This window comes from Hetaerina americana, unplaced genomic scaffold (assembly GCF_022747635.1).
Source record: "Hetaerina americana unplaced genomic scaffold, ioHetAmer1.1.p SCAF_31, whole genome shotgun sequence".
NCBI classification, from domain to species: domain Eukaryota; kingdom Metazoa; phylum Arthropoda; class Insecta; order Odonata; family Calopterygidae; genus Hetaerina; species Hetaerina americana.
The window spans coordinates 2,742,534-2,769,977 of NW_027286886.1; the positions used below are offsets into that span (position 1 = coordinate 2,742,534).

The window sequence follows — 27,444 nt, forward strand, 5'->3', positions numbered from 1 at the left end:
GTCCCAGCTTTATATTTTCGAATCGAACGCTACACGTCGTAGTTTATAAATTGTGGTCCGAGTCTGCATCCACTCCCGGAAATATGTTCGACTTGGTCACGCTCATCTAACATCTGTGCCTAACTGCAACATAGTCGAGCTGACATTTTCCTGATTCCCCAGGTATTTTCAATTAGTATCTAGGGCTTTTGTAGTATCTAAACCATGTATTAGTTGTGATTAACCCCTCTCTTCTGCAGAGCTCTATTGCTTCTTCACCTCGGTCATTTCTTGTTCCTAACCGGTAGTACCCCACCTCACTACAATTTCTTCCTTGGATTACCGTCGCGTTCCAACCCCCGAACAATATTAAATGTTTCCCCAAGGAACTCCAGCGATTAAGACCTCTAACTGATCGTATCGACTTCTTATCTTACGGTTGCTACGGCTGAAATATGGTTATTTGGTAACATATACACCTGAACAATGACCAATTACGCGTGCAATCAATCGTTAGTTCCGCTTTGACTTCTATTAATAAAATACCATCAGTCGCCTGCTCTTAATTTACTACAACTCCTTATTTTAATATGATTGCCACCCCTCGCTTGCTCATGTTTCCTCCGCTGCACATTATTACTATCACTCCAGGGGTCTCCGCTATCCTGCCACTACACCTCGCACAGCTCTAATAAACTTACATTTCCTCTCTCTATTCCTCGCATTATACTCACTAATTATCCTCTCATCATCATTGTTAAAGTATTTCATTTTACTATTCTAACTACTTCGGTCGCCTTCTTTGTCTTCTCTCTTGCTACTGTCGCTTTCCCTTTGCAAAGATCTCGTGAGATGAGAATACGAGGGCTTTGCCTCCCCCGCTACCAGGCACGACACAAAATCTATTTTACCGAATCCCGTAGTTGCCTGGATTCATTTTCACAAAAATCATGTGATGAATAATTGAGATGGTTTCCAGTTGTCTTCCTCAATATTGATTTTAACGTTAGACTCAATTGCCTTCCCACGGGGGTCAGACGCTTTTGCAGCCGTCTCACTGAGGAACAGACGCTGCGTGGATTACCTTTCGTCGGGCTCCAAACCCTCGACCTATCTTGCATTGGTAACTCTACCAGGAGTAATTATCATAGTTGCTGCCAACATAGCTCTAGAGGTCATCATAACGGACTAGTTCTTCCACTAAGACAAGGTCTTAGGACATAAGGTGGTGGCTGAATATTAAGCAAGTATTTTTTGGGCGACCATAAATCGAAAAATCCTACTTATTTGCTACCAAGGGAAAGACTTCCGAGTTTCTAACTGGAAGAAAAGTGATTTCTGGAACGAAATATGCAAAGTAGACTACTTTCGTTACCCAATGAGAGACTCTCAAATCAAATCGGGAGGTTACCGTAATAAGCGGTTTTGATAAATTGCGAGGAGTGTTGCGATGCGGCATTCACCAAAATAATGATCAAACCTCTTTGCTGCTTGATTTAAGAAACTAGATGCACGGATGGATATCCAAAACTGTTTTCAAAATTTTTAATTCAAGAGGCAAATTCAGACTTCAACTGTCCCGCGGAGAGCAAAAATTAATAAAAAAATGTACACTAACAAAATAAGGCATTTAATATCCACCAAGTCTGAAGGAGATTCAAGAAATTTATAGAATTATTATTAGAACTTAAAAAAGCTGACGCCGGAAGAAATTATAACTACTCGAAATTCAGGAATTAGTCTTCGAGTGTTTAATGCTAAATATGCAGTACATAAGTTGGGTTTGCAATATGAAACTTCACAGGAGATTTTGATGATGTTAATAGCAAATAACAGGGCAAGGTGTAGGTTAATTATGAACAAGCAATGATCAGTCGTGAAAAAAGTTTCAATTGAACGTCGGAATGGATACAGAGAAACTACAGACATTCCTTTCGTCGCTAACCCAAGTCGCCGTTTTGCCTTCGACGCGCGATAAACCGTTTGTCGTGAGGTTTTTATAAATTTAAAAATGTATCTTGATGTAAAACTGGAAATTTGCTTCAAACTTTTCTTTCTCCTCAACTCCAAACTTTCTCTTCTTACTCCTCCTTTCTTCCTGTTCCCAAATTTAAAAAAATCGAATATTCGCTTATTCAGCACTTATTGGTTTGACTTCAAATTTGATATTACCTTTTTTATATTAGCGGAGTTTAATGACCATGGCATCTATACTATTAAAAATAATAGAGTAGGTTAGGTAGAAAGGTTAGTGAGGTGATGTGGACCTCTTTGTACGATAATGGAACTGTACTTTTTCTTTGAGGAAAGGGCGAGAAAGTTGGGCGTTACACTTTCGCTTCCTCCTTAAATAGCTCGAATGAAATATGTCCTGCATTTTGGTTCAGTTGTCTCACCTTTAAGCATATTTAACTTTTATAATAACATTGACTAAGTTTTCGTTCAGTTTTTAATTTGAAAAAACTTCACCTGGTAAAACAAATCAAGGATTGTTCCTCTAGGTTCCTCGGAGTCACCTGCCATCTGTAATGCCAGCTGTAATTCAGCAGCAGAGTTGGTAGGTAAAACAAACAAATAACAATTAGAATAAACCAAAACGAATGGAAACAAAGCATTAACAGACACAATTTAATAAATGACGGCGTTGAATAAGGGATTTGAGTCAAGAAGTTCAAGTGAGAGATTTTTTGCTGCAAGGGAATTAAATACGGAGGAGATTCAGCAGAAAAGGGAACGTTGGAAGAGAGGAAGGTGAACAAGGTGGGTATCAAAGGTGACACGAAGAGGACCGCTGATTGAAAATCATTATATGAGATCATTATTTCGAGAAGAAATATAAAAATTATTGTAAAACTTTAACTCAGCTATCATGCGGCGAAAATGTAGGTTACGAATGCCTTGGATGGAAAGAAAAAGCTCTAAAGATAAATTCTGAGAAAAGTTTTTTAAATATTTTATAGAATGTTAATAAAATTGTTGTTATAAAATATTAATTGAGGGAACTGTAATATGCTCGTCTACACATAAATCTTTATCAGTAAAGCCATAACACGCTCGAAGTGTAATCCATGCAATCGGAATGGTGAATTATGCAGTCAACCAAGAGGTTAAGAGCATTGCCAAACACATTAGAAAATCATTGCGATACGCACGGGACGAGAAACAATGTAAACAAAAAGGTAACTAAGTTTTTAATAAAAAGGAAGTCTAGTTAGTCAAACGTTCAAAAAGGAGGGCACGTACTCGGTTCGATAGAACAGTGATCTTGGTAGGGTCTTTACCTTAAATTTAATATGTTGATTCATACATTTCATACGCGTATTTTCAATCTATTGACGCGTTCCTTGTAGATTTATTTTTTTGAGAGGGTCAATTTTACTTCAGCAGAGACAGTTACCGCTTCTTTTTTAAATTAAATTTAGTTTAGGGGACAGTTCCCTTCCATACGCTACCCTTGTGCAGCTACGAAGTTTTGACAACCATAAAATCATGCCTCTTCAATTTTTTATTAAGCTACACTTAGTTAAGATAAGCTTAGATTCCGGTAAGTACCATCCATTCGATAGCTACCCAGAAACTACTGATCCCTGGGAAATACTGTTGTAACTTTTTTCCTCTTTCCTTCAATGCATCTTCACTTTAAAGATGTGGGAAGGAGATATTTTTGAATATTAATATGAAATAATTCAGATAATTTTTCACTTTCATGTAATTGTTTTAAATTATGGCGTAATCAGCAAATTGCTTTGAAATTCCAAATTTACCGCTCTTCTTACAAAAACAGTTTTATATTAGTCTCGTAACAATCCATAGCAGTAATTAATTACTTGAGTATTTTTTTTATTTCAGGTAACCAGAATTTGAATGTGTTATAGTATTTAGCAGAGTTTCAAAAACCGCCCAGGTGATGCTTTTGTAGATTTGCGTAAATTGTTTTAGTGGTTGAGTTTGGCTGCTAAAAAATAGTGTCGCGTGGTAGATATCAACCGTCCGTGGTCGTGCTGCAGTTGAAGGTGTACCACTGTTGAAATTGATCTTTGTATATTCTTGGAGGCTTTTGAGTCTCCAAAAGGCTCAACTTAAAAGTTTGCGCCATTAGGGCACGTTGGGCAATAGAGGAATCTTGGAAAGCAGAGGGCATCTTAGAGGGATGACAGAAGGGCGTCAATGAGTCCAAGGCATACGAATATTAGCGCTCAGTAAGGTGAGTGGAACCTCCTAATTAGAACGTTTTCTGCCAGCCATCAAGGTACTATTATAACTTGGTAGTATATTTTTTAATGTAAATTTGGTATGGACACAGACTGAACGCCGCTTCATTTCTGATTCCTTTCGTAAAAGGAAACCCGACACACCGCACTACAATAAGCCCTTCTTTAATTCCGCATATATTCTTCCTCCCTTCATGCTATCCATCATCGTCCTATTCCATCTCCTACCTTGCTTGCTCCTCTATGACAGTACCCCATTGACAATCAAAATTCCCGTCGTCCACCCTTCCTGTCTCATTTGGGATTTTCCCAACGAACCTCCTCCTTCTCCCCCACTATGCCATGCATTTCTTTGTTTGTTTTCCTTTCGACCAAATTCCTCCGACCCATCCTTCTTCGCACCAACATTTTGGAAGTCTCCAATCTATGCTTGCTAACTTGCTTCAATGGCAATATTAATACGCCGTACGAGATGATTCTCCGTATCCAAGTTTCAACGAATCTTTCATAAAATTCTTATTCAATGTCCCCGTTATCAAACCCCTCCCCCTTGCTAAAGCTTCTTTGCACAACACAACTCTTGTTCTTCGACACCTGCATCATACTTTAATCATCTGGGTCAAAACACTTCCAAGATAAGTAAACTCTTCTACCTGTTTTAGTTTTTGCCTTCTCATTCTTCCAGTTTCCTCGTATACTTCAATTAAAAGGTTTCAGGACGAGAATCAGTTTGGTACAGTGCCTCCGCCCGAGCTGCCCTTTTCCCTGCCGATCCTTTATTAATTCGTAGTATTTTTGCAAAGACGTCTTCTAAAACTTGCATTCCGTAATCCTTCCTTGTAATTTCAGAATATGTCTATATTTATCTCCATTTTGCCCTCTGGTATAGGCATTCATTTAGGTCATTATGATCATGATGCATAAAATTGATTTAATTCATCTTGTTAGTACAAACTTTCTTTTCTCTTCTTCTCTCTTTTCCCACCTCAAAGGGCTTCTTCGTCGATTACTAAATAAGAATGTTTATTCCATCACTCTTCTATAGCACCACATTATAAATTGCTTCCTCTTCTCTTGCTACTATCTTCCGCGGCTCCCAGACATATAAATATAAACACACAAATCTTAAAAAATCTGACGCCCAATTTAGTCCTTCAATGCTGCAGTGAAGTACTGCCACCCTATTTCTTTTGCTAGTATCAGGGTCTTATTCAGGTCCCCGAAGACGCCTTCCAAGGCTCGTATCGGTCATGGCAGATTCGCTGGAAAAAATGCATAGAGGCCCAAGAACAGTATTCTGAAGAATTTTAAGTGTTTGTGCAAATCTGTTCAATAAATTACTTTAAAAAAAGAATTACTTTTGGAAAAAACCTTGCATGGCAAAATTATTCCACTTATTCAAATGTATTCTGGCATATTGCAATCATTCATTATTTAGTTTTGCATTTTTTTTCCATACCAATTTTCCGATTTATTCCATACCAATTTCCGACAGTCCACATTAAGGTTTTTGCTTGTCTTTTCTTTATGTCTGTAATTTAGGTAGCTGATATCAACTCGCAAGTTTCCTTAAATGCTTTCTTATCAAAGGAAATTCTCCTGTTTGTCTTCAGTAATGTCCGCTGCTCACCCTCCTCCAAAACACCTCCTAAATGGCTAGACTTCCACCTGTTCAAGTTATATATCTCCCAATTTTAATGTTTATCTTAGCATTCCTACTTCTTTGGAATCTTATCAACTTTTTGTTATTATTATTATTAATGCTACTCCCACACGTATCATGCTGATTCTGCAATGCCTAAGTATTTATTGTAATCATTTGGCTGAATGGCTAACTAACACTTGATTACACACTGATCTGACTAATTTAGATCTCTCACTCACTTTCACTCCAGCAACTAACCCTTACCATGTATCTCATACCGTTTTCTACTCATGTTTATTGAAAAGAACAGGCGATAACGGACATCCCTCTCTGGCACATATGGTTATGGAGGTCTATAGAAAGAGTATACGTTAATGTTGGGTTGATTAAATCGACGTAAGGTGCACCGAACACTTTCTATGTTATTGTTTTTAAATACATATTGTCTGCTTTCAAAAATACTTATCACTACCACGAAACCTCTTCCTCCGGGTCTTGTAGCTCTATCGCGATGGGAAGATGTGAAATTTAGAGAGAAAATCTTTTGATAATTTATATCATCATACGGCAACTCTCTGCCCTCAAAGACCAAAAATTCAGCGGACTCCTGTAGCTCATTTAATACGGTGCTTCAAATCTCTCAGCTTACTCGACAGCAGACATCTTTGGAATAGTGTTGGAACAAACTTCCAAAGAAACGAGTCAAAGATAGGTTGGAAGCACAGAATTATTATACACTTCACAGAACTTTAAAGAAGAGGTATTCTAAATATGACAAATAGGTTACCCTACTTTGAATCACAGAATTTTGAAATCATTACATATGTTGGAACTGTAGTTCTGTTAAGTATCAGTTCAGCTATGAAAAACCTATGAAAACTGATGGTGGCAGTTATATCATTCCTGTGACATCCAGACTTGCTAATTTATACTGTTTAATATCGAATTCCATTCATCAGTTTTGCTCTTTTAAAATTCATGTTTTCCGGCATAGGTTGAAAAATTTATGTGATGTAAATTAACTCATTTAAATTTTATCCGTGGGTTCCTTAATGAGGGAGAATGAATTAACTATTTTTGATATCTAGAAAACCTACAAAAAGGTCAAGTTCAACAAACTGATTCATAATTTGAGAAGTGATGGTATTGATGAAGATGATGTTGTAATGATGGTACATCTTCAGTTGAGTTGCAGGGTTGTGTTAAAGGGCCTTCACTATTCCTTATTAATTACATAACTGACCAAAGATATTATATTAGAAGCAACCCAATATTTTTTGCAAATGTAAAGTGTTCACGTGGCTGCTTTTTACTATATAGGAATTAAATCAGGCACCTGAATTATGAAAGCAATGAGGCCTAGGATTAAATATTTCAAAATTTTACCACAATATGATTTTGAGATATTTGAACAGAATGGAATCATTTCTAATGAATTTTACCCATTACAACATGTGTAAATTAGGAAACAATTAAAATGTATAATCTTGTCCAAAATAAAAAATTGAGTTGTTTAAAGACAGAAGATAAAACATAAATCCAATCAATCAATAATACAACAATAAATATATAATGTGTTTGACACGCATTATATTTCCAGAAGTTTTGATACTCTCTTTCAAGTAATTGAAGATTGAGAAAAAAATACATCTTCTTCAGATGCAATAGCATTACTTCCATTGCTTCACATTATACATGGGAAAAATGAACCAGTTCTAGAATTATAAGAATTTTGGGTCTTTAAAGTAGTTGGAGGATGGTGCGTTAACATCTGCAGGAAATTAGGAGAGGACTGCGATTCTTACAAAGCTTACAACAAAACGTTAAATGTAATGCAATACCTTGACTGTCTAGTGATGGTAAGTTAGCATTTTCACCAATTACACTAATGAGTCGTAAGATGTGACTGAAACCTGTACTTTCTGCATTGGCATCACAATTGGGACAAGGGTACGGAGAAAAATATTCCATATTTTAATGTTTAAATATTTACAGCCACATCATACGATGAACGACATCAGCCATTATTTGATCTAATGACATCGTAAATAGGATATTCATATAGGAGAAAAATGGAAGAGTGAATTCTATCATCTAGGCACATGATAATTACTGAGAGTTACACATTACCTCCAACATTTCGGATTCTTCTTCTTCATAAGTAGTCTTCGCCCATGTCATGCAGATTTGACTGTGCCATAAGTGGCATCTCAACAACTTATGCTGGGCGAGAGCTGCAGTACGATGGCTTATGAATTCAATAAAAGCGAATCCACCATACTGCATATAGACTTACAACGATTCTAACACACTTACAGCTTTAACCCCTTCGACGATGTGAGACACCTCTCTGTAGACCTCTTCTTCAATTTTCGTTACCGGGACTCCCCCAATAAATAAACGGTTATTTTCGATAGATTTATCCACCAAAACCCTCCATCCTCGCCTTATCTGCTCCCCATCAAATGTTTGAATGGCATATCTGTCCTCTCCTGTGCTACTGTATCTTACAAAGTCAAATCCTCTGGTACCTCAATCTAAATCTAGCTTCAGCCGCACTTCGTAAATGCAACCTGCTCTTTCCATGAAAGGGACTAATTCGTCCTCAAAAAGATCTTAGGGGCAGGTGGCTCACGAAAACCTTGGTCCCCTTAGGTGGTGGAGGTCCCATCCAGGTACGAGGCTCCCAGTACCGTATATTCGGCTCCCATTTTGTTCTACAATTTCACATCCAGTACGCTCTATGAGCTGCAACAATTTTTCTACTGGTGGAATGTTAAAATCTGCCATGATTATTTTCAAGCCTCTATTTTCCTTAATATTCTTCTGCCAAAACTATTTCCTGTAGAACATGAGCAAAACCTCGTGTTTGATAAGCTGCAAGTCAAAGAAGTGATGTCTGGTCACTTGACACAGTAGCATAATGGGATCAAGTTAAATTTTACAAAAAACTGCCAAGTGCAAGGCACTTCTCTTTCCATTCAAAATATTAAATAATCGACAAATGTTAATTATGTTTATTTCAAAATTGCGAATAGCCATTACATTGCTTTCAAAAAGTCACTTTTTCACCAGCGATGTTGGTTATAAAACAAACGGCAAAGGTCTCGTAGACTGTTCACATCTAGGGAAGTCCATAAAGATTACGTCATTCGCCTAGAACAATCTTAGATCAAGGTAAATGTTTAGGCATCGTGTCAAGTTTTTATTTTTCCAATAAAAATGTTTACTAATCACAAAAAATAAAACAACTATATTTGTGGCAAATTGTCATTCTTTTGCCCATGATAGAGTATATTTCCACTAGTGAAGCAAACTGTTGGCACACTATACATTTATATGGATATATATATATATATATACTACCTTGATCAAAAAGTTCCCGGAATAACCACCGTGTGGCGGTCCCATCGTTCCGATTTGAGTTCTGTTTTTTTTGTTAAATTGGTACATCTGTTGTTGATATTCCCTTTAAATCTTAGTGTCATAACTTGACATTTGCAAAAGTTACGGTCGGTTTTCGGTATGTCCATCAGTGCTTCCTGCGATTTTTCCATTACTTCCTCTCGGCTGCTAAAACGCGTTCCCCGTAATGGTTTTTTAACTCGATTGAACAGAAAGAAGTCACAGGGAGCTAAATCAGGTGAATTCGGTGGCTGTTGGATGGTATTTGTTGCATTTTTCGTCAAAAAATTACGAATAATGATAGCACTGTGCGACGGTGCGTTATCATTGGTGCAAAATCCACGAGTTTTCTGCCCACATTTCTGGTCTCTTTCGGCGAATTGCTTCACGCAAACGTCTCATAACGCCCAAATAATACTCTTTGTTTACTGTCTGGCCTTCTGGCAAAAATTCATGATGCACTACACCGTTGTAATCCATGAAAACCGTCAGCATTGACTTCTTTTTTGACTGAAAACGACGTGGTTTTTTTGGTCTCGGCTCATTTGGTGAACGCCATTCACTTGCCTGATGTCTGGATTGCGTGTCGTACTCATAAACCCACGTCTCGTCTCCAGTAATGATCCTTTTGATGAATGTGGGATCGGATTCAGCCTCGCAAATCATGTCTTTTGCGACGTCAACACGGTCTCTTTTTTGCATGAAATTGAGGTCTTTTGGCACCAACTTTGCAGCTACACGACGGAAACCCAAATCATTAACCACAATGTCTTGGGCGGATCCATAGGCAATGTTCAAGTCCTCCGCTATTTCTCTGATGGTTAATTTGCGGTTATTGACCAACATTTATTTTACTTTATCAATTTTTTCACCGACTTTCGATGTCGATGGTCTGCCACTGCGTTCATCATCTTCGATTGACTCACGACCACTTCTGAACCGCTCGTGCCACTGGTAAACGACCGTTTTTTTTAGAGAATCGTTGCCGAAACACTTTTCCAACATTTCCAACGTCCGTGCGCCACTAAATCCGTTTTTTACGCAAAATTTAATACAAGTTCGTTGTTGCAAATTTAAATCCATTTCTGAAATTGTAAAAAATCGCCAACACACACAGAGATAGATGTACTCTTGGCTACGTAATTTTTGCAAATGTCAAGTTATGACACTAAGATTTAAAGGGAATATCAACAACAGATGTACCAATTTAACAAAAAAAACAGAACTCAAATCGGAACGATGGGAGCGCCACACGGTGGTTATTCCTGGAACTTTTTGATCAAGGTAGTATATATATTATATATATATAAATTATATATATATAAATAATATATATATTTTTTATATATATATTATATATATATATATATATATATATATATATATATATATATATATATATATATATATATATATATATATATATATATATATATATATATATATATATATATTTATATATATTTATATATATATATATAATATATTATTTATATATATATATATATTATATATATATATATATATATATATATATATATATATATATATATATATATATAATATATATATATAATATATATATATTATATATATATATATATTATATATATAAATATATATATATGGGTCACGGTAGTCCAGTGGGTAGAGCGTTGGACTGCTGATCGGAGGGTCCCGGGTTCAATTCCCGGGCAAGGCACTCTGGGCACCTGCAGCTCCACCAGGCGAGGCTATGTGATTTTTCTGGTATCAGATCTTCCTGGGAAACCATAACCTGCACAGGGAAAGGAACTGGCCCCCCTACCCTGATGTGTGAATTTTCACATGCCATACAGGGCTTAGTACTGGGTGAACTCTACCATCACCTACTAAGCCGACCTTTGGGTTGATTACTGTGTTTATGTTTTATATATATATATATATATAAAAATAATATATATAATAAACATATAATATATATATATATATATATATATATATATATATATACATACACACACACAGCTAATTAATGAAACTAATTCTGGCCAATTTGATGAAAATACTGATGCCCATATTTATATCGTTTATTGTTCATTATTATCTATATGAGAAATGAAATTTAAGTACGACAAATTTTTAGAGTGGCAACATTATTATTTTCGTTCGACTTAAGAGCAAATTTACCATAAACGATAAATGTGAATTCCGATTTCACTAAATATATTATAATTGTCTATACAAAATGGCTCATCCCTTTATGTACACACTCTTTCAGCCATAGATACCATTGGCTAAAAAAATAGTTACATTTCAAAAATTATACTTTGGCACTGAAATTAACTTCAAATTTCTTGGTTTGACTAATTTAGGCACAGTTAGGTGGTCAGCATTGTATAAAAGGTATAAGGGCGCTTTCAATTAAAATAAGTTACTTTTGAATTAGCATGCACCCGATAGTTGAAGCATTTATCTAGATATCAATATTTTTCGACTCCATAGAACTATTTTTACTCCCCCCGGCCTGTAGAGAGAGCACCGGGAACGTTTGGGTACGTTTTATCTGGAACAGGCTTTTCTCCCCTAACCATTAGGATTCATTTGGATAAAACTTTACAACATTAACTAGCAACAAGATGATAAATTAATCCAGATATGTGGATTTTTTGCTATCATCATAATTAATCATTAAACAAAGTTTCTGAGTCAAAATGTGATAATTATTGAAATGCTACCTGGATTTTGAATCACTGTGACTTTCACCAGCACATTCAGTCTTTCAATAAACATAACAAATATATCTTAAAAACCTTTTACCTCAGCTAATATGGAAATATTGCAAGCCTCATCCTATCAGAGAAACCACCAATTCAAGATTCTCTGACAACACTTGCAGAACCAATTTCTGGATCTGGTCGGGGACCACAGCTGATAACTGGTTCATCAGCTTTGAGATATTGAAAGAACTATTGAAAAGGAAATTATAATATGCATGGACAGTGCAAAAAACAGGTACCAACTTCAGCTGAAATTTATTGTCCCAACTTAGCAGTTTGATTTTATTGAACAATATAACAGTACATATAAATTTACACATAAAATGAAATACCTTTTTCAGGGTCACAGAAATGGAATAACTGTAGTTTTCCTCAAAGGAATCAACATTTTATTAAAAAAATAACTTATATTCAATTAAAAGATTTAAATAAGGATTTGTGATAATTTACAATGTGAATTGTACATTCACTGCCAAACAAGATGCCAGAAGCAGGATGAGAAAGCATTGTGCCTACTATTCAAACACCAAAACAGATTCTAGCATAATAGAGAGAGTGCAATATACATTTATGTTTGAACAAGTATTTAAGATAAATCTGTGGAGTCTTTGCAAAAATAATGTTGATGGACAAATCATTGACCCTGAGGAGATTATAATTTGAGGATCTTTAATAGATGATGGATTTCAAATTTTCTTGCTGATAGTGTTGTCATTTTTATTCGGAATATTGAAAATGATTTAATGATGAATTCTTTTGCTATATGCATAGAAAAAAGTTAAAACTGACATGATTCTCACACACCCAGTAGGACCAATATGCTTCTCAAGCCTTCTTGTGCCTTATAGAGGGTTAAATGTAATAATGAAATGGGCCTCAGGCTGTAGGCAAGCGACAAGTGATATTCACTCTTCTTCAAACAAAACTGTGAAAGTTGGACTAGGAGAGTGAGCACAGTGCCATTCAGATAAGGAGCACCCAATGCCTTGACACATGCTGGAACTGTCCTATAAAAGAGAACAATGTAAATTTATGATGCAGCATGCTAGGCAGAGCGCTGAAGCAGGAGTTTGGTAAATAAATGATGGAATTACTCCTTCAACAAGTTTGACATGTTGCTGCCTTGCTGATACTGATATTTAAGGTGCATTGAAGAGAATTTTTCTTCCTCTCAGATATTAGTGACCTTAAAAGGGAGGTCACACAATTTTTTTGATGCCACAGAATGGAATACATTTTCAAAAATTGGAAGTTCCTTTTGCCATTTCACTAGGAAATCAAATAAGCCTAAATTAAAATTTTTCAATTTTCCTAATTTGTGGGCCCTCACTTAATAATGGCTTCACATGACAAAAAATCACTTTACACTGAGGTCTGTGAAGTAACTCGTTTCTTACTTAATGATTGTGTCCATCCTTGGAAGTGGCAATATCTTGGCATTGAGCGATCCTAGATAGCGATAGGTAATTTATACCCTTCTAAGAAGCCCTTTGAAGTAAACCCGGCAAGTGGCAACTCCACTGTGTTAAATAATTCAAAATTGAGGGTTGATATGTATTCTCCATGTAATCCTGGTGATAATATCTTTACATGCATTGAAAATGCATGTGTTCACCACACCTCTGTGAAAACTGATGCGTATAACACCTGACCCAAAACCTGGCGACTAGCAGTAAGTGGAATTTTCCTCAAGTTCCTTTATTCAAACATTTGATCTTTAAGGAACAAGGCTGTTGACTTAGAGGTACTTCTCCTAGAAAAAGGTGACATCCTCAAATCAACTGAACACTGACACTAAGGCAATGAGCTCAAATGTTACGCAATCAATTACTTGAAACCAGTTGAATTGTTTTAAAGAAAGGATAATAGAGAGATGGCATTGCCATCTTCTGCAAACTTTCCTTCAGCTTTTCCCTTATCAAAATAAGGAACAATATTGAAAAACTTTATGAATGTGCCATGGTTATCTTTAAGTCCAAAAAATCCTGAAGGGTTATTGTAGCCTATAGATCTCCCAGTACCTCCCCCAAGTCTTTTTTAATTAATTAAACGACACTAATCAAACTGTGTTTGGTTGCAATGCTGAAAAAAATAATTTTTGGTCGCTTTAATAAGGGTTTGTTTAACAATTCTACTCAATTTTATGGAATTATATGCTTAATTCCAATCCTTGGGTTTAACAGTAATCAATAATGTTCCCACAAGAGTAACCCCTCACTTCTCTAATCTCATAGAATTTGCTGTATCCAACCTACCAAATACACTTCATGTATAGTTCTTAATCTATTTTCTGTACATTTTTATGACCATGTTCTATGTCAAGTACCTGACTGACAGAACTATAAATAAATAAAAGCAAGTGTTTTTCATCACTACTACTTGTACTGTTACTTGCTAGGGATTGAGAAGCATACAGTAGTCTTGCTGCAAATAGTGATGCATGAATGCTTGTGAGATGCATATGAGCATAGAAAGTTAATAATTAAGCCGCTATTCTTAGCATAAAAATTCTATTACATGTGAGAACTTATTCTGCTGACTATACAGGAGGAAAATCAGGGCATATCCTTTGCTGCCACTACCACTTGTATCCCACTAATCAGATACATCAGCTATCCTCAAGTTCCTGACTCGAGGGCAGGGCTGTGAGCAGAAGAGAGGGAAGATCAAGGTTTTCTACAACAGGATAAGTGGAACAGAGTAATAATATGCATGTTAACAAGCTGCATTCACAAAAAAGACTTTTACCCATCCCTAATTCTGCAGCATTCTAGTAACTTTCTCCCTCACCTGATTTGTATTATTTTGAAAAGAGTCACTAGGCTTGAGTTGCTGGTTGCCATTTCCTATTTTATAAATGGCTTATTTTTCTTACCAAAGTAAAGCCTACACAGGATTTGGGGAAATGACATAAGATTTTAGAAGAGAGAAATCGGCTAATGTGTTTCTCATTGAATTATATAAGTCTTTTGAGTCCTAAAATAAAAATTATTATGACTTTTGCGTTAGTAATAATTTATTTTGATTCTGAGAGTAATCACCTGAAATCTCATTTAGCTGCATTTCATCACTGATGCTCCAGCTGAATTAATAAGCCAATAAGAACTACCGCCTTTGGCATCAGTTACCATATTTGCAGTTATGATGAATGTGAACAGTTTCATGTGAGTATTGCATCCCTGCATTTTATGGACACTTTATCCACAACACAGGAGTTAAGTTGATCACTGTGACATCACTTACAACTGGTCGTAAGAAATCACAATCTATGTATGTAATCATATTATGTCTTTAATAGTATATTATTCAATTTATCACCTTGGTTATTTCAGCATGCAGTTTTGTGACCAATTTTCTCATAATAATTTCATTGCAAAACATTAACTTAAGTAACCATAATAGCCATACTTAAGATATTTTCATTAGCAGTTTAATTTATAAGGCACATAAATTTGTGAAGACTTAACTACAGAAACTTCAACAAATTTAACACTGAATTCCAAAATATATGCATTTTGCTAGGAAACTTTTTTGATGCATAATTACACGTATTCACATATTAATGGTATTCTCTCACTCACTTTCTGAAGTGCCATACACATAGACACACAGATTACAAATATCAAGTGAGGGCATTGTTACTTTTAACATTAGATTTGAATATTATTCCCAACAATTTACTTTCCATTAATTACATTCTGGAGAAGACATTCCTAAGGAACAAATACTTTATGGAATGCACCATTGTGACAAAACTTTAAGTGTTTGCATATGGGCTAATGATTTGCTCACAATATGCTTTAAGGTCACAATCAACTACAAGTTAATATGTATGCATAATCAAATTATTATAAACTAAAAGTGGTTTATGAGAACATTGCAAATTAACTTTGATTCAGGTTTATTACCTACTGCAAGCAAAAATTACAAATACACTGAATGCTATCACAAAAAGTGTCAATGTGATCATTCAAATATTGACACGCATATAGCATGCTGCAGGGTCCAATCAAATAAAATTCAATCTTTCCAAAATTTTGAAATAAAATTGCACCATTGCAAGTCACTCTGTAACATATCTTGCTTAAAATTCAAATGCACTATGTGGGCCATGGAAATGACCCATAAATACTGCAAAAGCTATTTAATTACTTATCTTTACAAAGTAAATATGCATCCACCATTGTGAGATAAAATCTGGAAAGTCAAAACCTGAGGACCTTAAATAGGAAGTATGCACCCATTAATGGATGAAAAATTTCGAAATATATGCATGGCAAATGACATGGTAATTGTGCATAAATAAACTAAGAAAAATTAACACCTTTAATGTCATTAAAGAATGCAAAGTTGTTTAAAAAAACAAGTGAAAGACTTAACAATACTAATGTATAAAAGTAATAGTAAAGTATAACTCAAAAATAAAAAAGTAGACTTCCCTGGCATCACATCCAAAAATAAAAAACAAACCCCAAAACTTTTAAACACAAACCAATCAAACTAAGACACAATAATAGGAACAAATTAATAAGTAAAGCTTTAACCATAAGTAACAATTTTTGGTGGCACTCAAGAGCATTATTTAAAATAGGCAAAAAGTCATTTCCTCAATATGACTCAATGTTGACAGCAGAAATTGGAATGCATTTTTTCTACCATTTGCCAAGTCCTTGTTCTCCCAGAAAAAATCCAAACATACACACACACACACACATATATACATATACACATATATATATATATATATATATATATATATATATATATATATATATGTATGTATATATATATGTATGTATGTGTGTATGTATATATATATATATATATGTATGTATATATATGTGTATATATGTATATGTATATATGTATATACATATATATACATACATATATATATATATATATATATATATATATATATATATATATATATATATATGTATATGTGTATATATGTATATGTATATATGTATATACATATATATACATATATATATATATATTTATATATTTATATATGTGTATATATATATGTATATATATATATATATATATATATATATATATATATATATGTATATATATATATATGTATATATATAATATATATATATATATTTTATATATATACAGGTATATTATATATATATATTATATATATATTATTTATATATATATATATATATATTATCTTTTGATTAACAAATTGGTTGCTTGGCAATTACATAAAAAAATGCCTCAGAAGACTAGTTTTAGGTTGTACTACAAACATTCAACAACATAAGTACAATAAAAACAAGGTGTATGTAGTATGAAAACAAATACTGACTTTTTCTGAAACAATATGTATGTACGCTCATGTGTAAAACTATAGAGCAGATGTTTCAGTTGCAGCAGCCTCATTGCTAACTCTTCGGTCACTTTGCAGCTCTAATAAGGCAGAATGAATTTTGAAATGGAGACGTGATTCCAAAGAATATCCTGTGTATAACCTCCTGCAAGGAAAGGCAAAATGTTATAAGTGAACTGCAGGAAACTCAAAATATTGCACCCAAAATTATTTGCCATGGTAGCAATTAGGTTTGAAAATGATTCCTAAGAAATCTGGAGTAAAAAAATATTTAAAGACTAGAGTGCCAATAGTTCAATGCCCAGTTATCCACTGGGTCCCTGCAAGGGGCAATCCTTCCCCCCTCCCCCACTTTCCCTCTGCTTCCCTCTTGGATAAAATTTAATAGCCAATGACATTTTATACATTTGAATAGTTTTTCTTCCCACACTCAAGTTTCCCACACATGCAACATAAAATGATCAGTCCCTGAAACACTGCTAGTGAGGAACTCAATTAATTTCCTTTGCTGAGAAAACATACTAGAATGTTTTCCCTTCAGTTGCCCATGGGTATGTATGCTACCTGCAGCTTGAGGGTTAAATGGTATGATACCATTTTCCTCATTGTTTTAGTGCTCATAAAGGGATGTTTTTCCATTCTATAAGAATAAAGATAAAAAGAAACTTGAAATTTTTTTAACATCTACTGAAATTTTCATTTTGAGCCATCTGAGAAGACAGAAGATATCAATTCAAAACTTTGTGAATTTTTGACCCCTTCTTGGCCTCATGTTGGGCCACCAACCATTTATGCAATTCCACATTTAGTTTTCACCTCACAGCATGTGCATTGGGATAGACCAATAATGAAATGGTCTCAAAACCTAAGTAACATAATTCTCACTCAGAATCCTTATATAATATTCCTAATCTCATAATTAAATTTTAGACTCAAAAAAACATGGTCCTCTTCCAGATAGTTTCCCAAACTTATGATGGTAAAGAGTAATTCCTTGGAATTTTTTCCAAATTTATAAAATGAGTCACCACCCTCAATCCTAAAACTGGGCATAAAACATTAGAATTATCAGATACATCACTTACTTAGCATCTTCCAAGAGCTGTATGGCTTTATCATTAAAGCCTTGTTCTTTCTGCAACAATGCTAATTCCACAACTGCATACGGTATCAAGTAATTATCTTCTTTAATAGACTTTTCCAATAGAAGTAAACTCTGGATACATTCTTCAGCTTGTAGTGGTGAGCCCATTGCCCTTAAACAAGCTGCTTTCAACAAAAGTAGCAAACCTTTGTTGTCAGCACTGAATTCGGTATCTTTGAGGAAAAACAATCAAATATTAAAATTATGAGATAAAAAATCCAAATGTAAAAAAAAAAAATTAAGTCATGTAATTACCAGGCCTTTTACTCAATTTGTTCATTTCTTCTTCAACTAATTTGTAAACAGCCTCAACAAGTGGCCATTTTTTCCCCAACACTTTGAACAAATTCCAAACATAGAGAAGTTCCAGTGCTGGAAGCAATAGAGTCTTCCCTTGAGAAAAATATCTTTCCGTTTTCTTCACAGCAAACTTCTCCATTGGTAAGGATTTTCCAGCGATTCTTTGCTTCCACTGGGGTGCATTTCTGAAATAATAAGCAGAGCAAAATATAACAATTGACACAATATACCCCAGACAATAGCGATTCACAAGTTGCAGTGCTTTCAAATCTTATCAATGATTCTCAATCTGACAACCAAAATGGGTGCAATAATAGCTCAAAACAACAACATCCTTTCCAGTTTCTTAAGAATGACAGTTGTTATGAGTGGTCAATTCATCCAAGCATTCGAAAAGACTATAATTTGGAAGAAAATGCAACAGTTGGAATATAAATTCTCAATAATAAAAGAAACAAGGAGTTTTTTACTTTTTAAATATAACTAGTTTCAATGCATTATGTCATTTCCAAGTGATTTTACATGAAAGTAGGAGGGTGGTAGTGGAGTAATGGGGCAGATCCGGCTGAAGAAAGGGAGGGAGACACCCATCAGGGCAAACACCAATTCCATTGAGAATCAGAGAAGCCCTGGATCAGAGGCGAGTGGGTATGCTCTCATCTCAAATTTCACATTCCACCCTCCCAACCTACTGCATATGCCTGAAAACCACTCACCACACAACGCTTGAATCTGCATTGCACATCAGTTCTCAGTCTGTTGCCAGATTGCTTTTTCAAATTAAACATTTCAAGCTGGATTTTTCGAGCACCACAGATCACATACAATCAGACCCCAAGACAATACTTTATAATGAATAATTATATGCTCATCCCTCCTTTCTCCTTTTGGAGCAACTGACCTCAAGGAAAAAAAATCCAGTAGTTCAACGTATCCATTTTCCCCTACCCCCCTCATTCGTCTGACCAGACCCAACGCCATGTCATAACCTAGACACGACCGCCTTTCCCTTCCCTTAACCGAAAAAACCCTGACCCCCCACCTTCAACTTTCCACCCTTTCTCCCCCTCTACTCTGTCCTAAGGGTATATATTTATTATATTTATGGGTTAAATGGAAGAATGAATGGAAGAAGAATGGATTTGGTCTCAATTTCGCCCAAATAAAGACCACTATCTATCTATCTATCTATCTATCTATATTCAACTACTGCATGAGAACCAAACATGTACCTGATGATGCTACAAGTCTGTGAAATGCATTGTGCCTTAAAATAAAGTTAATGGGAAATTAGAAACTCATTCAATATGGATATCAAATAGCTCTACCAAGTGAAGCCTGAAAGTGTGAAGTATATCCAGTCAATGGTGTTAACACCGCTGCTCACATTGTTAGATAAGACATTAAATAATGTTAAGAGCACTCTCTCAGATATATTGAAAATTTCAATGGGTACTACCCACTCCTTGGTATAAGGAAAAGTGTAAGTGAGAGTGTTTGGTGCAAGGTGGATACTACCACTGATTATTTCAAGCAGCAGGTTGTTTGCATGCAGGTCTGTCCGCAGTTGAAGGTGATGTTACAAGAAGATGAAGAATTTCTTTTGAAGGTAATCACCGCAGATGAAATTTGGCTGTAACATTTTGATACTGAGAGCAAGGCTGTGAAAACCTTCGGCATCACCAGCATAAAAAAAACCAAAGTGGTGGCTTCACCTGGGAAAGTTAATGGTTTCATCATTTTTTGATAATCAGGCAATGATATTTTAGTATGCCATACCAGCTTATGGAACTGTAAATGAAGCATACCGTATAGATGTGCTGAAAATTCTTCAAGGACATATTTAAAATCAACATACTAGATGTTGCACTGTGATAATGCAAATATTGTCCCTAATATCTAGCAAAACTCAATACTAAGTGTGTTCCCCATCCTCCTTATAGTCCACAGACCTACCCAAAGTAGTTTTTAAGATGATAAAACACTTTTTCATCATCAAATGCATGAATACAAGCAACCTGTTTCAGCTTGCAATGGTTGCCACTGCGAATGTGAATAAATAAATTTCTGATCACTCTTGATTCAAGAGTGTCCACATTACTGCCAATACACAAGAGGTGGATGTTTACCCTACACTACAATGCACAGTTCATGAAAATCAATTTACATATTTCCATCATATTATTATTACTCACCATACAATTTTTATTTTAAAAGGTTCAATAAAAGATTAACGTACTTCATAAGGGTTTCTATTTCCTTCACTTCTTCAGCAATAGGATCTTTTATCATTAGGAGCATTGCACCTTTTTGGTAACTGTAAATTGTCCTAGACCATCTACTATCATTTATAAGTTTATCAGCAAACACACTGGCTTCTCTCCAACACTGGTTGGCACTGAAAATATTGGAAGGGAAAATTAATGCTACGATTAATATAGTTCTAGTAATTGTTGTTGACTTTGAAATAAATAATTATGAACTTTCCAAAAATCTCAGTGAAATACTACAAAATATGTATCTGAAATTTTTATGACCATAAATATAAAAATATAAATTTGAAAAAAATGGAATATTATGAGGTTCATGCAGTGATTAAACACTTCTATTTAAAAGGCTTAACAAAGAAAGAGATCTCTGCCAAGTCAGATGAAGTTCATGGCAAATCTGCTCCTGTGTTTGTAAATCTCTACGACTTGGTTAACGAGTTTAAACGTGGCCACACACCCACTAATAATGAACAACGTTTGGGATGTCCAGTGTAAGTGACTTCCTCCAAAATGATTGACAAAATCCAAAATATGGTTTTGCGTGATCAACAAATCAAAGTTCACAAAATAGTTGAGGCTATAGGCATACCACAAAATAAGTGCCTTGTTTTCAATTTTCCATTAAAAAATGGGCAAGAAAACCTTTCCCCAAGACTGGTGCCGCATTTACTCTCGGTGGAGAATACCATAGTGTGGTTAATATGGAGGCTGATTCGGCACTTTTCCATCGGAATCTTGATGAGTTTCTGCACTGATACATGGATACACTACTACACTCCAGAGAAATAAGAAAAGTCAAAACAGTGGGTTTCTAAGGGTGATCAGGCTGCAAAGATGGCAACGATGATGAATTTGACTGACAAGAAGATGACCATCTACATCTATTAATTGCAAAAAGGCCAAACAATTAATGGAGAGGAATATACATGCACATCATTTTCACACCTGTTGAGTAAATAAATCATGAGAAATGTCCTCATTTGTTCAAGAAAAAAATTCTCTTCCATCACAACAATGCATTGGTGCACACCTGGGCAGATTCCATGGCAAAAACTATGTAATTTAAGTTTGAATTATTATTATAATTAACATCCACTGTATTCACCAGATTTGGCCCCCAGACTTTTTTTACTTCCAAACTTGAGAAAATGGCTCAGCAAAAAACAATTTACATGGAACGAGAAGGTCATCACCATCAAAAATGCTTTTTGAAAACCTTCTGAAATTCTATCCTTTGAATGGCTGAAAAAAGCTGGTGAAACACTAGGAGTAATTTGTGGAGGAAGAAGGATATTGTTGAAAATTTTTTTTAAAGGACTATTGAATGACCCATGTATAATACTAAAAAATACCTACATGTTTAAGTAGGTATTTATTATTATTTAATTTATGTAGGCCATAATACTATTCTTCTGAGCTGCAGGATCCTCAGTGAGCTTTGAATTATTGAAAATAGAGATATTTGTATTGGCTTCAAAACAAAATTGACATACTTAAAATGATCACACGATCATGACAGATATCCCACTATGTCAAATGCCTTACTTTCCCAGGTTCCTATGTGTATTAAATACATTTTTGAAATTATATCCCTACAGGTTTTCTTACTCTCATGTTAAGCAATTACTGTCATATTAAGCAATTTTTTATCATTTGGCGTATTCTAAAAGGTTCAAAACACTAAACTGCCGAGTGAGAATAAAAGATTCTGCATATTAATATACTATATTTTTTTAGAAATTTAATTTTTAGCATTAACTTACATGCAGTAGAAGCCTTATATAGCAAGTATGGCATCTAACAATTGATACTTAAGACACAGTTTATTTGCCTAAGAATTACATGTAAAATCAACCAGTTATGAAGAGACTAATGCATAGCACCCATGCCAGTCATTCAATATAACAAGTTACAAATACCTATAAATATATAAAATCATATCTCTTGCAAAAATGTCCCAGAAGAAAACACCACCACAAGACAGCCATGGATGAATAAAAATGATAGGTAAAATTATTGACATATGAGAATGGCTGATCAAGCGCAGACATACAGTTGGTTCACATCAACAATTTGCACTATCCTCAAGAATACAGACAAAATTAAATAAATAGATGTATCAAGAATTGCCATTGCATACAAGAATATCTATGCAATGGCTAGATATTCTCAATTATGTCAAAAGGTTTTTTCTCATATAGATAAAAAAAGTAATTTCAAGGTAGTAATATAAACAACATTATCATTTGTGAGAAGGCAAAAGTGATTTTCGCCAACCTCGTTAAAAAGATGCCAGGATCATCAACAGCTGAAGAAGAAGGATATGAGGGAAGCCGTGGGTGGTTCAAGAAGTTTATAAGAGAATAACTGGCATCCATAGCATTGGGAAGCATGGTGAAGCAGCAAGCTATAACTCGAGAGGCAGCAAAGAACTTCATCGGTGACTTCAAGTAGATCATAGATTCTGAGGGTTATCTGCTGCACAATTTTCATTGTGACAAAATGGATCTCTTCTGGAAAAAGAAGCTAAAGCAAACCTATAAAGCAGCGGAGGAGAATGCATTTCCCAGTCACAAGACAATATCATGCTGACATTTGTACCAATGCAAGTGGCGATTTGAAAATCAAACCCATACTTGTTTAGCATTCAGAAACTCCCAAGAGCCTTCAAGATGTGTTTAGTCCAGAAGAGCAGGCTAAATGTAATGTGGACATCATGGGTAAGCATGGAAAACTGTTGCATCATATATTGAGAACTCCAATAAGGCAATGGCTATGTGTGCTAAAATTTCTTCAATGATAATGGTATATTAGGTTTTCACAATTTAGAAGCATTACCAAAAACAAATGTTTCTAGTCAGTTAACCAGTTAAATAGCATTAGACATGTATCATAAATAATAAACTAATTATTTCAATTCTTTTTTGTTTTCTACAAATGGAGTTCGCAGGTTGGTTCTTTCTCCTATATAAGAGATGGAGATGATTAATGACCCTAAAAAATGTACATATAACTTTCTTTGAATAAACCTTGAACATAAATAATTTTTTTTGCCAAGGAACGCATTACCATATTTTACATTTATACAGGAAAAATATTTCCTCTTAACAAGTAAGTTGCTTTAAGAGTAAGATTCTATAACAAATTATGCTCATTAAGTGAAGTTTCCACATAATTTAATAAGTCAACTGTAGATATCTTTGAATAATTCTTATCCATACTTCATTCTTTTGTAATGAAACCTATAGTTGGATTTTATATTAATTTATATGGGAGCAATTGTTTCCCCTAATGAGTGACTTTCATTTTGTAATCAAATGCATTTCACTTAGCACATATATAATCTACACAAAAAACAAATAGATACTTACCAGTTGGCCCACATTAACTCCCAAAAGCATAAATGATGAAATTGAGGCCAAAGGTTTTGGGATTTCCATGATTTCTCATACCATGCAATTGCTTCATTGATGTTCCCTTTCATGAACTCAAGACGGCCTTTGAAAAATAGGAACCAAACACCTTGGGGATAGGTCTGAAAAGGTTTTTTTTAAGAAATATATTCAATTTCCCAGAGAATATAAGAAAATATTAACTCCAAATGGAAGATATTTACCTCGAGTTCTTTCTTTAAAATTTCTTCAGAGAAATTTAAATCCCCATCAGTATGACTAAGTACCACCATTACAATAAGATGGTATGCGAGCAAAACCATAACACACAGCACTTGGCGAAGGCTGTTGAATAGGTTATAACCAGTTTCTAACTCCTTCAGGCCAACTTCCTTGAAAAGTCAAATAAACAACAAAATTATTTAAAATCATACTAATGTAGTTTTTTCAATAATATTTCAAGAGGATTTGAAATTGTGTTCGTATTTTAATTAAGTTAGCAATTCAAATACGAGGGTAATTTGAAAAGCTCTCTGAATGGAATAGGAATAATGACTTACCTCAGTGAAAGTATTATATTTTTCAATAAAGTCTACTCGCACACTAATGCACTCGGCCCTGTAATGTTCCTAAGTCTTGATCCCATCTCGAAAATTAGATTCCTTCAAGGCTGCAAAATACCATTCTACTTCAGCTGTTAGTTGTTTGCTTGAAGAGAACCTCTGTCCACCAAGGAACATTTTGAGCTTGGGGAAGAGATGGAAATCTGATGGGGCCAAATTAGGTGAATAGGGTGGGTGTGGCAACAATTCATATCTAAGTTCACGTATTTTTGCCATGACATGGACACGTGTGTGGGCATGCACTGTCACTGTCATGAAAGATGAAGACAGATTCTTTCTTGCCAAACCAGGCCTTTTTTCGTATATCTTTTGCTGCAGTTGGTCTAGGAGGTTAGCATAGTCTTGTCCAGTAATTGTGTGACCAGTGGGAAGATAATCTACCAGCAGAATCCATTTCACATCCCAGAAAACTGAAGCCATCACCTTTCCCGCCTACTGTATTGCCTGCCAAAGCAATTCTTGGTTGTGGTGGTAAATCAACATGCTTCCACTACTTTGACTGCAGTTTTGTCTCTGGGGTACAGTAATGGACCCCAGTTTCATCTGTGGTCACAAACTGGCGTAAAAAGTCTGGTTGATTGCTCTTAAAACTGGTCAAAACATTTTTCCAAACAAATTTCCATCCTGATTTATGGAGAAGATCCTGCTTCTTCAAGAGTCAAGCAGATAATTTTCTCATATTCCATTCTACTGTTCAAATGTGATAAGCCCATTCAGATGACATCCATGCAGTTTCAGTGATTACTTGCCTTTTCAGTCATTGATCCTCCATTACCATTTTATGCACTTTTACAAGAATTCATGGAGTAGTGGCACAATTTGGCTGACCACTAAGTGGATCATTTTCTAAGCTGTCCCGACCAAACTTAAACTTGTTTGTCCACTTGACAACGGTTGAATATGAAGGGGCAGAGTCCCCCAGGGTGATCTGAAAGTCAGCATGTGTTTCCTTTGCTTTCGTACCTTTCTTTATGAAGTATTTAATCACTGCTCAAATCTCAAAATTTTTCCATCTTCACAAATCACTACTTGGGAACAACAACAGCAAGATGTCCACATTACAGATCTCTTTCCAGAGCACTGATGCATTATGTGTTTACTCATGAAGGATTACAAATAACTATGCAGGAAACTCATTGCACTAGCGCTGACATCTGGTGGTGATTCAGGGAACCTTTCAAACAACTCTCGTATTTTATCAGTCTATAATTAACTGCTTGTATTCCAGCAAAGAATGAAAAATAGAATTGCCAAAAAATATTTTTAAATCTCTAAAAATCAACAAAAGTTAGAGTAGGTATGAATGCTTTAGCCATAGAATTAGCTCACTTATCACAATGAACATTTATATGAATTTTCCCATACCCAAGACTACCACATATATGACTTTAGACTTCAGTCACTTAAAATGAAGAGTAGAACACCATTTAATTTGTAAGGTATGATCCCTATTATATATGTATTAGAATGAAATTCAGCAAATACTGCTATTACTTACTTTGCTACCAGAAAACCCAATGAATTCTAATAGCTTGATAACCCGTGCTGGAAGAAGTGAAATCATCTGCAAAGACGTAAATAATTTTTTTTTAATTTTAAGGAATTTTTACTTATGTTAAGAATAGAGTTTTTATTTAGCAAAATATTAAAATGTTAAATAGAAATTAATATTTATGCATATACACTCATATACACTGTATTTTCCCACTCATAAGATGCTCTTTTTTGCTCCAAAATGTGCTATAAATTCAACCTGTCTGATGAGCCAATGGTATACAAGTATAACATTGACCTATAGGACTTGAGCCAATTCACCAGAAATATACTAATTTTTTCCAAAATCAAGCAGAGAAAATGATTACCTTAAATAAAAATTTTGGAAAAATCACCTTTTTGAGCCAGCAGAAAGCAAGAGTTTTAATATTTCCTGGAGAGAACTTCCAAAAAAAATTCCAAAATAAATCTACGGGAATGTCACCACTCTGCTAATACATTGAACGCGTATCCCTCCCGATAACCTCAGAGCAGAAAAATTTCACGTTCATGTGCTCCTAAATGTCCAAAATTTGAGGAAAATTTTAATAACTGGATGACAAATCACAGTAAGCAGGATTACTGTTTCAACAGAACAGATTTCATAATTTACAGATTCAGGTGTGATGTGGTGGAGCTGTTCCATAATAACAGAGATGAAGACAACTACAATTTTCCACTAAATAAAAATTTATTCACGAGTAGTGCATCGAAACTGGTCGTGAGTAAAATTTTTATTCAGTGGAAAATTGAAGTAGTCTTCATCTCTGTTTTATTTATTTTTTGAGAAATATTAAATAATATTTTGAGCATAGTTTTGAAGATGCCCCTGA

At 34.8% G+C, this 27,444-nt stretch overlaps 1 protein-coding gene across 3 annotated transcripts in view; it reads right to left on the bottom strand.

Annotated features, from left to right (window-relative positions):
- Nucleotides 1–17,168: 17,168 nt before the first annotated feature.
- Nucleotides 17,169–27,444, bottom strand: part of LOC139691252 (tetratricopeptide repeat protein 39A-like) — a 48,645-nt gene continuing 38,369 nt past the window's right edge. For all 3 annotated transcript variants that reach the window (XM_071589002.1, XM_071589001.1, XM_071589003.1), the window contains 7 exons: nt 26,577–26,642; nt 24,680–24,847; nt 24,435–24,598; nt 21,033–21,191; nt 18,749–18,978; nt 18,435–18,666; nt 17,169–17,494 (listed from right to left, as the gene is read on the bottom strand). In XM_071589002.1, coding sequence (XP_071445103.1) covers nt 17,368–17,494; nt 18,435–18,666; nt 18,749–18,978; nt 21,033–21,191; nt 24,435–24,598; nt 24,680–24,847; nt 26,577–26,642 — 1,146 coding nt within the window. In that variant the 3' untranslated portion in view covers nt 17,169–17,367. The remainder of the gene's footprint in view (nt 17,495–18,434; nt 18,667–18,748; nt 18,979–21,032; nt 21,192–24,434; nt 24,599–24,679; nt 24,848–26,576; nt 26,643–27,444) is intronic.